This window comes from Piliocolobus tephrosceles, chromosome 2 (assembly GCF_002776525.5).
Source record: "Piliocolobus tephrosceles isolate RC106 chromosome 2, ASM277652v3, whole genome shotgun sequence".
NCBI classification, from domain to species: domain Eukaryota; kingdom Metazoa; phylum Chordata; class Mammalia; order Primates; family Cercopithecidae; genus Piliocolobus; species Piliocolobus tephrosceles.
Genome location: NC_045435.1, coordinates 161,062,691 through 161,079,124, shown reverse-complemented (window position 1 = coordinate 161,079,124; position 16,434 = coordinate 161,062,691). Strand labels below are relative to the sequence as shown.

Here is a 16,434-nt window from a genome sequence, read left to right as displayed (position 1 = left end):
CCCGCCACCTCGCCCGGCTAGTTTTTTTTTGTATTTTTTAGTAGAGACAGGGTTTCACCGTGTTAGCCAGGATGGTCTTGATCTCCTGACCTCGTGATCCACCCCTCTCGGCCTCCCAAAGTGCTGGGATTACAGGCTTGAGCCACCGCGCCCGGCCAACTTTCAACTTCATTTAACAAAGTTAAACAACTTTGGTTATGATCTGTCTTTGGTCTGTTTTCTTCTCAGTAATGTGTCTCCTTGAAAGACAATGTCCAAAAGTCACTTCTCTTACTTGATAAAATTATACTTAGTATTTCCATTCTAGCTGTATGCTGTTTTGAATTGGATTACTTTTGAAACCAGTAATATGATATATTCTATTTATTTTCATGTTCATTTGAAATCCCAGTTAAAATAATGTCAGGTATAAAATAATATTAGAATATAAATCCTTACAGGATCTTCTCAGATGATTTTGGAAAGAGATTTTTAGGGAAAATATGTTTTGATTAAAGTGGTATAGTTTTGATGTAAGCATGGCTCCACACACCTCTTTCTTTTAATGTTAGTGGATTTCAGAGAGTCTGGATCCAAAACAACATAGGCTATATTCTTTTTTTAGTATATTTGATTGTAGGAATTGGGAAGGAAAATGAGAGAACTGTATTTTTGCCATGTTTAGTTTTAGCCAACATTTGATTCGTAATTTAGGCTTTCGAGTCAAGGCACAAGCCAAGAAGGCTTTACTTTTGTTTTTAACTTTCTATGTTTTTTGTTTATAGAATTTGAAAATTAAAGAAACTCAGTTCAAAGAGTAAATGACTTGGTTGCGGGTGTTTGTTTGTTTGTTTGTTTGTTTTTATCGTTTTTGAGACAGGGTCTTGCTCTGTCACCCAAACTGGAATGCAGTGGTACAATCTCAGCTCACTGCAGCCTCTGCCTCCCAGGCTCAAGTGATTCTCCTGCCTCAACCTCCTGAGTACCTGGGACTACAGGCATGCACCACTACGCCCGGCTAATTTTTTTGTTTTTTTGTATTTTGTATTTTTTGTAGAGACAGGTTTTCACCATGTTGCCCAGGCTAGTCTCAAACTCCTGAACTCAGGCAGTCCACCCGCGTTGGCCTCCCAAAGTGTTGGGATTGCAGGCGTGAGCCACCTTGCCTGGCCTGACTTGGATTTTCATCTAAAAAGCAATACTGCCACCCAGTGTTTACACAGTTTACATTTTTAGATTTTTAGAAACTATTTTGAGAATCTCATCATCCTTAGCTTAGAAATTATTAAAGGATCTGCCTTTTTTTAATGGAGTTATATTTTTGTATCTCACGTACTTAGATTCATTTATTATATATAAATGTATATAAATTTACTGAATGTTTGCCAGTGGCGTTTGCACAATTAAGTTCTATAATGAGCATTTTACTTTCATAGAGTCGAGGTGGAAAAAAGTTTCTTCCTGTATTGAAAGAAATCTTGGACAGGGATCCCTTGTCTCAACTGTGTGAAAATGAAATGGATCTTATTTGGACTTTGCGACAAGACTGCCGAGAGATTTTCCCACAATCACTGCCAAAATTACTACTGTCAATCAAGTGGAATAAACTTGAGGATGTTGCTCAGGTAACAAAAGATCGTTTCTGTAACTTTTTTTGGGTGTATGGTACTTGGTTGGATTCACATGAAGTATCCTTTTCTCATAGGTGTATTTTCATAGCTAGGATAATTTAAGCAGGAGAAATTTTGCGACTTTAAACTCTTTTTTTTTTTTTTTGAGACGGAGTAGTCTCGCTCTGTCGCCCGGGCTGGAGTGCAGTGGCTGGATCTCAGCTCACTGCAAGCTCTGCCTCCTGGGTTTACGCCATTCTCCTGCCTCAGCCTCCTGAGTAGCTGGGACTACAGGCGCCCGCCACCTCGCCCGGCTAGTTTTTTGTATTTTTTAGTAGAGACGGGGTTTCACTGTGTTAGCCAGGATGGTCTCGATCTCCTGACCTCGTGATCCGCCCGTCTCGGCCTCCCAAAGTGCTAGGATTACAGGCTTGAGCCACTGCGCCCGGCCACGCTTTAAACTCTTATACTCTAAGCAGTGGACCAGAATATTTCCAGTATTTAAAAATCTCATTGAAACATTGATCTTGGGATAATTATCTATCAAAAGTACCACTTGCCGAGACCTGGGTTCCTTCTACCAGCTTCATCAGTGAACTCAAGATTTTTAAATTTTTAGACTCTTTTGCAATGCCTGTTCTAGAATGAATGTCCATTGTTTGAAAATTACATCTATTACAGAGAATAAATAATGTTTTAGATAATATATCATTCAGGTCAATTTTAACATTCATTTCAGTTGTCCAGTATTGCTGAATGTATGCCTTTTGGCAGAATAGAAAAAAGTCCATTTCGCTTCAAAAAACTACCAAATTGTAGTTCCTTGATTTAGTTTTGAAGACCCTGCCAAAAAGTACTGGCATTTATTCAATTCAAACAACCCACCAGTGCTCAATAGAAGGCCCTTGAAATGATTTTTTTGATCAGAACAAATAAATTTGCTCTACTAAAATAACCAAATTTTTTTCATGTTACTTATTTAAGTTCAGTGAATCTCTCTAGTATGTAGTCTTAGGAAATCTGTAGTGACTAAAAATTTAGTGAAGAAATACAGATTTATCTTAATTATATGCATTTTAAAAATCTTTGGATTTATTGTTTCACTTCTCAAATTAAGTGTAGAAAGGATTTCTTTTGTGTTCACTTTTAGTGTCTAAAGATCTTTGGAGCCAGGCATGGTAACACACACCTGTAGTCCCAGCACTTTGGGAGGCCAAGGCAGGTGGATCGCTTGAGCTCAGGAGTTCCAGACCAGCCTGGGCAACATGGCGAAACCCTGTCTCTACAAAAAATACAAAAAGTAGCTGGACATGGTAGCATGTGCCTGTGGTCCTAGCTGCTTGACAGGCTGAAATGGGAGGATTGTTTGAATCTGGGAGGTTGAGGCTGCAGTGAGCCAAATGTCATTGCACTCTACCTGGGGCAACAGAGTGAGACCTTGTCTCAAAAAAATAAAATGGCTGGGGTCTGTGGCTCATGTCTGTAATCCTACCACTTTGGGAGGCTGAGGTGGGCAGATCAGGAGGTTCAGACCAGCTCAGCAATTTGAGACCAGCCTGGGCAACACAGCGAAACCTTGTCTCTACAACAAATACAAAAATTAGCTGGACGTGGTGGTGCACGTCTGTTCCAGCTACTCAGGAGGCTGAGGCTGGAGGATCATTTGAGCCCAGGAGTCTGAGGTTGCAGTGAGGTGAGATTGTGCCATTGTATTCTAGCCTGGGTGACAGAGGGAGACCTGTCTCCAATCAATCAATCAATCAATTCATCTTTGGAAACGTGTTATATAATTACATTATTGTGTGTACTTCGCTTAAACTTGTTTCCACCTTAGACCAAATTAGACTGAAAAGGAACTATTTTATTTTAATTGCTGTAGAATAGTTATTGTCTTCTAGCCACTCATGTATTATCTAAATTCAGGATTCGTTTTCCATGAACCTTCAGTAATGGAAAACAAGATCTAAGCATTTTTTTACTTGACACATTTGCCTGTTTCTTTTGGATAGTGTCTAGTGCTGAGTGCATGTCTAAGAAATACATCATATTATTATTTCATTAGAATCACAATGGAAAGAATTTCTTGCTGTACTCTTAAAAGCTGTCTTATAGAGAGATTTGGTGAGTTTTTGGCAATTTATGTAATTTTACACTTACATGATTTAATTTTTAATAATTATAAATAATCTTACCAAAGTCATTACTTTCCAATGGTTAAGTTGTTTTTAACCACAACATTGCTGAGCCTCTAGTATTATGTAATCTTATCTCTCCTTTTCAGTGTTATTTATGGGCAGTGTTTTCCAAGTATTAACTGGAGAGATGAGGGGTTTTTTTTATTACTACTATTTCAAAACCTCAGGAAATGGTCTCTTCCCAACTCTTCTGCCCATAAAGAAGACTGCTGGTCCATTAGGGCCTTGGGCAAAGCAGGAAGGGGGGCTCTGTTAGTGAGAAAAAGTGGGGATGAGGTTGGTGCTTTATGACTTTACACCAGTTATTTCTGAACCTGTTTTCATCACTATACCCTTAGGAGCTTTTATAGACTATTTTCCCCCCAATAACCCATAGGAGCTTTTATAGACTATTTTCCCCCCAATAACCCATGAGATTTTGATTCTATCGATACATGATACATCTGTTCATGTACTGTATGTGTATCTGTGCTTTATACATAAAAAAGAGCAAGCTTTATTCAATATAGGGTTAAGAATAGCTAAGAATAACTTAAGTTTAAAGTTAAAATTTAGGCTGGGTGTGGTGACTCAAGCCTGTAATCCCAGCACTTCGGGAAGCAGAGGCGGGAAGATCACTTGAGGCTAGGAATTTGAGACCAGCAACATAGCGAGACCCTATCTCTACAAAAATAAATAAATGAAATAAAATTAGCTCGGCATGGTGGCGTGTGCCTATAGTCCTGGCTACTGAGGACGCTAAGTTGGGAGGATCGCTTTTACCCAGGAGTTCAAGGCTGCAGTGAGCTGTGATGGTGCCACTGCACTCCAGGCTGGACAACAGAATGAGACCCTGTCTCTTTAAAAAAAAAAAAAGTTAAAATTTAAAAATTAGCATTTCACTATATTTGCTAAGTAACTATGTAATTTATTCACATAGGTGAATTGTAATGTATCAAATTACATATATAAATTAACAATTTATGCTGAGTGCAGTGGCTCACGCCTGTAATCCCATCACTTTGCAAGGCTAAGGTGGGTGGATCACCTGAGGTCAGGAGTCTGAGAACAGCCTGGCCAAAATGGTGAAACCCTATCTCAAAAAAAAAAAAAAAAAATTAACCGGGCATGGTGGCGGGTGCCTGTAATTCCAGCTACTCGGGAGGCTGAGGCAGGAGAATCGCTTGAATCCGGGAGGGGGAGGTTGTAGTGAACCATGATTGCACTGTTGTACTCCAGCCTGGGTATCAAGAGTGAAACTCTGTCTCAAAAAATAAGTTAAGTTTATATAAATATATACTAATAATAGAGAAATTAAATTTTAAAAAATCATTCAAAAGTATTGTTTTCCCAAAAATATTTTTAAAATGTAAAACAACTGAAAAAATTAAGCTAATTTTTAAAAAATTACCTTTAGTTAACTTTTATTTACTTTTGCTTGATATGAGAAAATTCCTTTTAACTTAGCTGATAGATTCTCATTTAGATATTGTTGACTTTTTGGGGAGGGCTTGGCATAGTTAACAATAGGTTGAATAACTTGTAGAATTAAGTAATAAAATATAAACTGTTTTACTGAATTCTCAAAGCTTAATTGGTCTGAGAATCACACTTAACATCCACAAGATAGTCAACAAGCTTGCAGGCCTCCTCTCCCAATATGACTTTGAGCAATCAATTGAAAGAAAATCCTCTAATCACTGCCATCTATTTGCCATAGTTTATAGCACTGATCTTGCATACATATCATATACCTTCCATGACATTGATGTCAATGGTGTTTATGTGATACCCAGGAAAATACAATGAGAGAAATTAAATACTAAGGAATAAGATTTTATCAGATGGGGTTGAGCTTTAGGAAGGCTACAAATTCAACATTTTTTTCTCTCTCACTCATAAAATTATTGGGGGTAAGTACTTCATAGCTTTTCAAACTTATCAATAGAATGTTTCAACAACAAAAATAACCTTTATTAGTCTGTATTAACAGGAATGGATTTTTGAGGCATCAATAATTAAAAGTGTGCTTTGCCTTCTTTTGACCTATCTCGGTGCTCCTGTGTGTCAAGGAAAATTAGATTACTTTTGTCCCCCATTATTTCTGAACCAGTTTCATTTTTTAAACAGCTTCAGGCGCTGCTTCAGATTTGGCCTAAACTGCCCCCCCGGGAGGCCCTAGAGCTTCTGGATTTCAACTATCCAGACCAGTACGTTCGAGAATATGCTGTAGGCTGCCTGCGACAGATGAGGTATCTTCTGCAGGTGGTTTTTTTTGGGGAAAGGAATAACTTGGGTGGGTTTGGGACGAGAGTGTCTCCTTGATGTCTCATAAGAAAGAAAAGGGCTCAGAATTATTCACAGTTCAAAGCATTTGCTCGTGTCCTCCTGCCGTGTCCCCCACTCAATGTTTATACTAGAAAAAAAGCAAAAGCTTACTGGGTCAGAAAGTCCTCAAGATCACCCTCAGGTTTGATGACTCACTAGGAGGACTCAGAACTCAGCACATAGTCACTTACAGATATAATTTATTGCAGCAAAAGGATACAGAGCAAAATTTAAGGAGGGAAAAAGGTTCATGGAGTGAAGTCATGAGGAAACCAGGCATGCATAAGCTTGTAAGAGTTCTTTTCCAGTAAAGTCACCCTGAACACTTCTAATTCTCTCAGGAGTTGTGATAATACAAGTCTGCAAGAGAAGCTTGTTAGAGACCTGGTGGCCAGGGTTTTTACTGGCAGCTATCACATAAGCACCCTCTGCCTAGCATGTACCAGATTTCTATACTCCCAGCAGTAAAGTGGATATACAACATAAACCATTGTGTGCACAAATAGTTTAGGTGCAGTGAGCTACTCTTATCAATTAGGAGGATGGTGGGAACCCTTCTGAAATCTTAATTCCCAGATGCTAGCCATGGGCCAATCCTATAAGCAGACTTGTTAGAGGATAGCAGCCAAGCCTGCTGTGTTACCCCTTTTCTTCACACAGTCTATCCACCCTCCAGAATTAAGAAATGTTAATTTTTGTCATGAGTTAAATATATATATATATATATATATATTTTTTTTAAGCAAATACATTACAGTTAAAGTTGAAGTCCTCATAGTTTCCTTATCCAGTCTTGATTACTTCTCTTCCTTCCCATTCATTATCATGAATTTGGTGTGTATGCTTCTATATCACATTTTTCTGTTTCATATATATCTATGAAAATATAGACATGGAATTGTTATTGCACAAATGTGTCTTGCCATATGCGTTAGTTTATATCTTGCTTTTTAAAAATTCATCCAGACGGCTGGGTGTGGTGGCTTATGCCTGTAATCCCTGCACTTTGGGAGGCCGAGGCGGGCAGATCACTTGAGGTCGGGAGTTTGAGACCAGCCTGGCCAACATGGTGAAACCCCATCTCTACTAAAAATAAAAATAATTAGCCAGGAATGGTGGCCAGCGCCTGTAATCCTAGCTACTCAGGAGGCTGAGGCAGAAGAATCACTTGAACCCAGGAGACAGAGGTTGCAGTGGGCTGAGATCGTGCCACCGCACTCCAGCCTGGTCGAAAGAGCAAGACTTCGTCTCCAAAAAAAAAAAAAACATTCAGCCAGGTGTGGTGGCTCACACCTATAATCCCATCACTATGGGAGACAAACGTAGGCAGATCGATGAGCCCAGCAGTTTGAGACCAGCCTGGGCAACATGGTTAAGCCCCATCTTTACCAAAAATACAGAGACATTAAACTGGGCGTGGAGGTGCACACCTGTGGTCCCAGCTACTTGGGAGGCTGAGGTGGGAGGATCACTTGAGTCCTGGAGGCGGAGGTTGCAGGAGCTGAGATGGTGCCACTACACTCAAGCCTGGGTGACAGAGTGAGACCGTGTCTCAAAAAATAAAATGCAAATACATAAATAAATAAAAATAAAAATTCAGTATTAGGTTTTTAAGGTTAGTCTCTCCCATTATGTTTAAATGTTGTTTATTCCTTTCACTACTGTGTAATATTCTGTCATAGGGATATATCTTATTTAATTTATTCCCTATTAAGGAACATCTAAGTTTTCTCCACATTTCCCTATTATAAATAATGCTTCAGTGAACATGCTTGTAGTCTCCCTTGGTTGGTGCATTTGTGAGAATCAGAGATTCACTGAAGAAATGACTGTCTCAGACAATGAAGTTTATCCATTTTCTTTCTAACTTCAGAAATGAGGCTTATGTACTTCATCGTTTTTGAAAAATAAAAGCCCACAAAATAGTATAGATACTATGATCCTTTTTTCTTTTTAAAATTTTGTATGTTTTAAGCTGTGTAATAGCCAAAAGAAATTACACAGACTCACCAATAGTGCTTATTTCTGGGGAGTGAAATTAGAAGTGTGAGAGAAGAGGAAACTCCTTCTATTGCTATACTTTCTATTTTTTACACTATTTATAGGTTATATAATGGGCATGAATTTTACAATAAACCTAATCAAGATTGTATTATAGGTAGTTGGTTAAAAAATGAATTCCCAGTTGCTTCACCATCTCTTTAAGTTTGCATTGGAGACCTTTTGTGGAGGTGCTACCTGGTTCTCCTTGGGCTGAGCCAAGTGTTTTTCTTAAGTGTATTGATCCCTCTGAGGAGATATCTGTGATCCGTGTATTCCATGTAGCTAATTCTGGTGGTTTTTCTATTGTGAAATTTTCGGTTATGAGTTTTTGGTTTTGGTATATAGTGCCCTGGGTTTCAATCCCAGATATCTGCCTTAGACTAACTAATTTCTTAACCATTTATTACCCAAGACTATGGAGAGTAAGTGGAGCACTTGGGGCACTTGAGCTTCATACTTTATACTGGTAGAATTGCCTCTGATGGGAGTGTGTTTATAGGTGAATGGTTTGGAGATTGACACAAAATAGAGAACCACTAACCTTAATTAATTCAGCTCAGTTAATTACAATGTTTTCTGTTATATTATTTCAATGATCAGTTCCCACTTATAAATGTATTCACTTTCTCATCCTTCACACTCTTTGAAGTTAAGATTTTAATTGTACTTTGGTTATCTGGGAGGACTTACTTAACCCGAATGACAGCAAAGGAAAATAAATTGTGAAAGTACTGGTGGAATTTTTATTTTAAAAATAATTGTTTGAGTAAGCACAAACTTTTTAGCATGATCAGAAATCAGTATTAAAGTACCTAGTATTTTTGGTAACTCTTAGCTGACTGAAAATACAGTCATGAATTTTTAACAATCTGTAGTAGTCCATTTTCACACCATTATAAAGAAATACCTGAGACTGGGTAATTTATAAAGGAAAGAGGTTTAATTGATTCACAGTTCCACATGGCTAGGAAGGCCTCACGAAACTTAAAATTATGGTAGAAGGTGAAGGGGAAGCAAGTACCATCTTCACAAGGTGACAGGAAAAGAGAAAGAGCAGGGGAAACCACCACTTGTGAAGCCATCAGATCTCATGAGAACTCACTCACTGTCATGAGAATAGCATGGAGGGCCACAATAATCACCTCCCACCAGCATGCTCCTTTGACACGTGAGAATTACAGGGATTATAATTCAAGGTGAGATTTGGGTAGGGACAAAAGCCAGACCATATCACAATCTAATTCATGTGATTAAAATATATCTAGTATCTGTTCTTTGACCCTCTTCACTCCCCTTTTCCCATCTGAAATCTTCAGTTTTTTTGTGATGTTGTAAGAGTGGTACAGTGAAGGCAAGCATGTAACAAGCCTGGCCCAAAAGAACCATTGTGTTTCAACAAGTTCACATTTGATAGTTTGATAGGGAGGGATCTTTTTCTGGCACAGGTTGTTTGGTTACTCACTGTGTCTTTTGTTTCTTTCAGTGATGAAGAACTTTCTCAGTATCTTTTACAACTGGTGCAAGTTTTAAAATATGAGCCTTTTCTTGATTGTGCCCTCTCTAGATTCCTATTAGAAAGAGCACTTGGTAATCGGAGGATAGGGCAGTTTCTATTTTGGCATCTTAGGTAAGTCTTTTATATTTTAATTTGAGCCCACCAGGTGCTTTAGTAACTATAAACCAGCATAATATATTTAATAGAAAAATAGATGCTTTAGTTTTTTTCTGAACAATTTATAATAACATTTATATGGTTTTGGTGCCTTCTCCTGTTTCTTGATACCTGCACTCTTGATTTTCAGGATTTAACAAAGTGTCCAAGACCCTTATGTGTCCCTCCATGCCTGCTTGATTTCTTCTTTATTTCTTCCTTCCTTCCTTTTTTTTTTTTTTTCTGTTTCTACCTGCTTGCTTTTTAACTGAAATTAATAATGTATTGCTATTTTCCAGTAAAGTGTACTTACTGTCTTAATATATTTGGGCTGAATGCAGACCTATTTATTTCTTCTAGAAAGCTGTGGGTGGTACTGTCATTACTAGTGTTATTGAGTGAAGGTAAAGGTTTACTATAATGGCAGCAATTTTGTTCAGTTTCTTTATTAAGTAGGTAAGAAGTACATGAACCTTACTTCACCAAGTTCATATAAGAGTAAAATCAGGAATGAGAACTAAAGTTATTCCTTTGTTTTCTAAGGAAATTGTATTAATATATTTCTCATTTCTGACTCTGTACTCAGACATTTTTTTTCCCTCCCAATCTAGACTTCATAGTACTGAAACTAATGCTTACCAGAAATTTAAAAAAAAACTACCTTTTTTCTTTCTTTCTTTCTCTCTTTCTCCTTCCTTCTTTTCTTTTCTTCTTTTCTCTTTGCTGAGCTTCTCAAAGGCAATAAGCTCTATAATGTGCTCTTAATTTTAGTTTTATTTCTGAATATGGTTTTCTTATTCATATTTTTTTCCACTCTTTTTTTACTTCCTTGTGTTGTTCTAGAACCTTTTCTTATTTTTAACTTGTCTTTTCTCATTCATTCAGTCTTAGTTTTTAAACCCCTCAGGGAATAACAAAATAAGTATTCCTTCCTTTTTCAAATATGTACATCATTCTTTAAGTGAGAAAAAAATTAGAATAGATGCTAATCAGGGCTTTAGTCAATTATTTAATACCAGTCAGACTTCATAGATACCTGTTTCAGCCTATTGTCTTTAAATTGGTAAGACTGCCTTACCCCTACAAAAAGCAAATCAGGTAAGATGTACACATTTTAGATTTCTTGGAGTAAAGAATTAACTAATTATAGAATATCATAGCTTTTGAACTTTGAAGTTTAACAAATTGGAAAGTTGACCCATCTCACTAATAATTATGCACAAAATAGCCAGATATGGTGGCTCACGCCTATAATTCCAGCACTTTGGGAGGCCAAGGCAGGTGGATCACTTGAGGCCAGGAGTTTAGACCAGCCTGGCCACATGGCAAAACCCTGTCTCTACTAAAAATACAAAATTAGCCAGGCATGGTGGCGCATGCCTATAATCCCAGCTACTTGGGAAGCTGAGGCAGGAGAATCGCAAGTATGAAGGGGCTGGCCACCCCATCCACATTCCAGCCAGAAATGGGGAGAGCAGGGAAGGGGAGGGACCAGCATTTCCTTCTAAGTCCAGGACTCATTTTTTGTGCACATCACTTCATCTTGCATCCTGTTGGCTAGAACCTAGTCACCTAGTGACATCTAGCTACACGTTTTTATTTTTGGCAAGCTTGAACCTGGTGGGTGGAGGTTGCAGTGAGCCGAGATCACACCAGTGCACTCCAGCCTGGGCAACAGAGTGAGGCTGTCTCAAAAAAGGAAGCGACTAAGGAAATAATAATAATGCACACAATGACCGTGCCATCATAAGTTTATTTTTTGTAGAATAAAGAAGTCAGTATTTATTCGGTGATCTGAAGTGTTTGATAAACAAACTGTTTGGATATCATTAACTTTCTGCAGGTCAGAAGTGCACATTCCTGCTGTCTCAGTACAATTTGGTGTCATCCTTGAAGCATACTGCCGGGGAAGTGTGGGGCACATGAAAGTGCTTTCTAAGCAGGTATCAGCTATTTTGTTTATTCATTTTTTCTTTTTTTGACAGACAACATTTAAAGCATGAATATCAGCTTGTTTTAATCTTCATGTTCAATTTGATACATGGTGTTTGATCAGTTTTATCAAATGCCATTTCTCCCACCACATTTATTTCATAGAAGTCTCAGTAACAAACAACTGGATTAATACATTCTTTTATCAAAATTTAGGTCAAAAAGTGAAGTTTTGATGAACTTAGCAGAAAAATATTAACTGAATGCTACCTGAAAAATAATTACTCGGAATTCCTAATATATTCTATATTAATCCCAAAGTGCTAAGAAATGCAGATGTGAACCACCATGCCCAGCCCCACCCCACCCCCGCCCTTTTTTTTTTTTGAAATGGAGTCTCGCTCTGTTGCCCAGGCTGGAGTGTAATGGCACTGTCTCAGCTCACCGCAACCTCCACCTCCCGGGTTCGAGCGATTCTCCTGCCTCAGCCTCCCGAATAGCTGAGACTACAGGCATGTGCCACCATGCCCAGCTAATTTTTTGTATCTTTAGTAGAGATGGGGTTTTTAATTTTTTGTATTTTTAGTAGAGACAGGGTTTCAGCATGTTGGCCAGGCTGGTCTCGAACTCTTGACCTCGTGATCTGCCTGCCTCGGCCTCCCAAAGTGCTGGGGTTACATGTGTGAGCCACTGTACCCGGCTGCCTCACCCTATTTTTATATCAGATTCCTGATATCCAGTTAAACTACTCTTTTCTAATTCCTTTGCATTGCCAGAAGAACTCTCATAGGCTTCCGTTAGGTGTTTTTAATATTTAGGATTTTTCATGATGTTAAAAACTTTTTCTGATCCCTTCCTTTTGAAAAGCCCATTAATGATGGTAATAATAGCTAATGTTTATTCATCACTTATTATGGGTCATTTATTCTTCACAACAACATGGAATCAATATGATTAATCCTCTGAATTTTATAGAACCTTGAAATATATCTCACATCTCTGCCCATTTCCCTTGTGTTTATGGCTATCATCCTAGTCCAAGCTACTATTCTTTTTCCACTGGACTTCTTCATTAACTTCCTAAATTGTGCCCCCTGTTTCCCTTCCTACATGTCCCCCCACATTCTGTACACAGAAGATAAAGTGACCCTTTAAAAATGTAGACTGTGGCCACATGCAGTGGCTCACACCTGAAAACCCAGCACTTTGAAAGGCTAAGGTGGGAGGATCACTTGAGCCCAGAAGTTTGAGACTAACCTGCACAACATAGTGAGACCTATCTCTAGAAAAAATTAGAAGGTGGCTTGCAACTATAGTCCCAGCTACTTGAGAGGCTGAGGTGGGAGGATTGCTTGAGCCCAGGAATTTGAGGTTGCAGTGAGCTATGATTTGACTGTAGCACTACACCCTAGCCTGGGCAACAGAGCAAGACCTTGTCTCAAAAAAAGAAAAAAAGTAAGTAGATTGTATTACATCATTTCCCTTTTAAAATCGCTTTTAAAATCCCTTCAATACTTTTTCATTGCACTATGAGTAAAATTCAAATTTTCTGCCAAAGCCTATTAGGACGTATGTAGTCATAACTTGCTTAATGTCATCATATAACCAGTTTCCACACTGCACATTTCTTGAAGCCTCAGCTTGATGTTAGAGACAATAAAAAGATGATGTATGTATGCACAAATTATTCTTACTCCTGTTTTTCTTTTCTTTTTTTTTTTTTTTATTGATGAATTGTGAGAGGAAGACTTTATCCTGTACATAGCAGTTCTTGTTATTACTATAAACTTATAAAAGAACAAGGTGTTGAAACACTTCAAGTATTAGACTTATGGCCATGAGGTATTCAGGACACTGTTCCAGGAAGTGTGGATATCAACACTAATTGTTGATGGAGCGTGAAAACTTTCAACTGTACAGACATGGAAGAAGTTTCAAATTTCAAATACTTGTAAAAAGTTCATCTTTGCTTAGCCCAGTTTTTATCTGGTTGCCTTGTCACCAGTGTTTGTACGGCTCCTGAAACTGTTGAGAAGTAGAGTGATCTGTGGTTTTAACAGATGGCTAACTTGGCAAGTTTCAGTCATCTCAATTTTATCATCAAGCTGCATAGGTCCTTCCTAGTTTCCTGCGAGCAAGGTCTCAGCCTCTGTGGAAACTGCATGCTTGAATTCATATCCCTACATAGTCTTAGTGGTTTCCTTGCATAGAAGCAGAGTTTAAAAATGAAAATATGTTATAAATTAAATCTCTTGTTCATGGAATTTCAAGCCACATTGTTTATATTCGTGGTATACATATTTTGTATGCTTGTTACATACTGTATACTTTTTAATTCTATTTTTAACATTTGTTTTTTCCAGTTTTAATGATACACTCATAAAATAAGGTGCTCCTTCTTTATGCGTGGCTGAGGTTGTTATGAATTTTACATAATATGACATAAAAGACCCTCAGCCTTCCAGGTTCAATCTCTGCCTTCCAGGTTCAATCAATTCTCTTGCCTCAGCCTCCCTAGTAGCTGAGATTACAGGTGTGTGCCACCACACTCGGCTAATTTTTGTATTTTTAGTAGAGAGGAGGTTTCGCCACATTGGCCAGGCTCGTCTTGAACTCCTGACCTCAAGTGATCCAACCACTTCAGCCTCCCAAAGTACTGGGATTACAGGCGTGAGCCACTGCACCTGACCCTTATTTATTTATTTTTTGAGACATAGTCTCACTCTGTTGCCCATGCTAGAGAGTGCAGTGGTGCGATTTTGGCTCACTGTAGCCTCCAGCTCCCGGGTTCCAGTGATTCTCCTGCCTCAGCCTCCTGAGTAGCTGGGATTACAGGTGCACACCACCATGTCTGGCTAATTTTTGTATTTTTACTAGATAGGGGGTCCATGTTGGCCAGGCTGGTCTTGAACTCCTGGCCTCAACTGATCCACTTGCCTCAGCTTCCCAAAGTGCTGGGATTACAGATGTGAGCCATTGCTCCCAGCCTAAAGTTGAATTTTAAATGTAATGGTTTTGATTTAGTTGGCCATTGTTGATACACCTTGTACTACTTGCATAAGTTTTTTTTTTTTTTACTTGCATAAATTTTGATGGCCATAGTTATTATAAAAACAAGTAATTTAGATTTGAATAACCAATAGTATGTCTGTATTCACACTTACTTTATTATAAAATAATTATTTCTAGCTATTCTGTTAATGGAGATAGAATATATTGAAATATCATACAAGAGTGATGACAAGAAGTAGATATTAAGGTTGAATAGCAAGAACCTTAGAGTTACTTCTACATAGGTTTTTCTCTTATACTATGAAGTTGGCCAAATGGACTGGTTTAGGTTAGTGATGTCTCAAATTCTACTCTACAATGAATTACAGAATATTGAATAGTTTGTTTCATATTTTTCTTTCTTTTTTTTTTTTTTTGAGACAGTTTCTCACTCTCTTACCCAGGCTGGAGTGCTGCAATGGTTTAATCTTGGCTCACTGCAACCTCCGCCTCAGATTAAAGCGATTCTTATGCCTCAGCCTCCCGAGTAGCTGGGATTACAGGCAAGTGCCACCATGCCTGGCAAATTTTTGTATTTTTTTTTTGTAGAGATGGAGTTTCACCATGTTGCCCAGGCTAGTCTCAAACTCCTGACCTCAAGTGATCCACCTGCCTCAGCCTCCCAAAGTGCTGGGCCACATTTATCTTCTTAAGTACCCATAGTGTGCACCTGGCCCACATTTATCTTAAGTACCCATAATCTAAGTCTGCTTTTCTCGAATTTGTAAGATTTTGTTTAAGAAAAGGTTTAAAGAAAGTGTGAAAATGATGCTATAACAACTGTTAAAAATAAATTGTTTATTGTATGTAAAATGCTTTTCGTAAGTCAGATACTATTTTTACTTCAGCTGGTTATGTGTGTATGTTTGTGAGTCTGTGTTGGGAGCAGGTGTTATTGATTGATGTGATCACATGATATTATATTGCTTTTAGTCAAATGAATTTTTGGTGTGGGGAACTTATTTTTCAGGTTGAAGCACTCAATAAGTTAAAAACTTTAAATAGTTTAATCAAACTGAATGCAGTGAAGTTAAACAGAGCCAAAGGGAAGGAGGCCATGCATACCTGTTTAAAACAGAGTGCTTACCGGGAAGCCCTCTCTGACCTGCAGTCACCCCTGAACCCATGTGTTATCCTCTCAGAACTCTAGTAAGTGACTGTACTTTGCCCAGTGAATCTCCTATGAATAACAAGCAGAAAGTCACTGCCTTAGGGGAGTAGTAGGGTCAGCTGTCAGCCTCAAGAAGTAGAATATAATTAAGGAAGGAAAATCTTAAAAGTTCTCTGAGGCTATGCTTATATTCAATAGGATGTATGCTTATCAGCTAAACTTACCTGTGGATTTAGTGAAACTTATTACAAATGAATTTATATTTCAATTATATGTAATTAAATTTATTTTCTATATTACTGATTTTTAAGAGTTGACAATCCTAATAAGCAAAATGTTGCAAACTATGGTAAATTATTTACTGATTGATTTTCCTATTTTAGAATGAGATCTTGTCTTGAGTGAACTTATTTCTCACTTTCTCATTCCCTACAAAAGTAATAATGGAAAATAATAATCTGTATTCAGTATACTATCAGTATTCAAATGAATCCCTTGTTAAGAAATTAAGAATGGTCTCAAAATAGTTCTGATTTTAATCCAATGATTTGTTCT

At 38.0% G+C, this 16,434-nt stretch overlaps 1 protein-coding gene across 3 annotated transcripts in view; it reads left to right on the top strand.

Annotated features, from left to right (window-relative positions):
• Positions 1-16,434, top strand: part of PIK3CB (phosphatidylinositol-4,5-bisphosphate 3-kinase catalytic subunit beta) — a 188,863-nt gene that overhangs the window by 143,465 nt on the left and 28,964 nt on the right. For all 3 annotated transcript variants that reach the window (XM_023187840.1, XM_023187838.1, XM_023187839.1), the window contains 5 exons: positions 1,416-1,604; positions 5,894-6,015; positions 9,618-9,761; positions 11,629-11,728; positions 15,739-15,917. In XM_023187840.1, the coding sequence (XP_023043608.1) occupies positions 1,416-1,604; positions 5,894-6,015; positions 9,618-9,761; positions 11,629-11,728; positions 15,739-15,917 (734 nt within the window). The remainder of the gene's footprint in view (positions 1-1,415; positions 1,605-5,893; positions 6,016-9,617; positions 9,762-11,628; positions 11,729-15,738; positions 15,918-16,434) is intronic.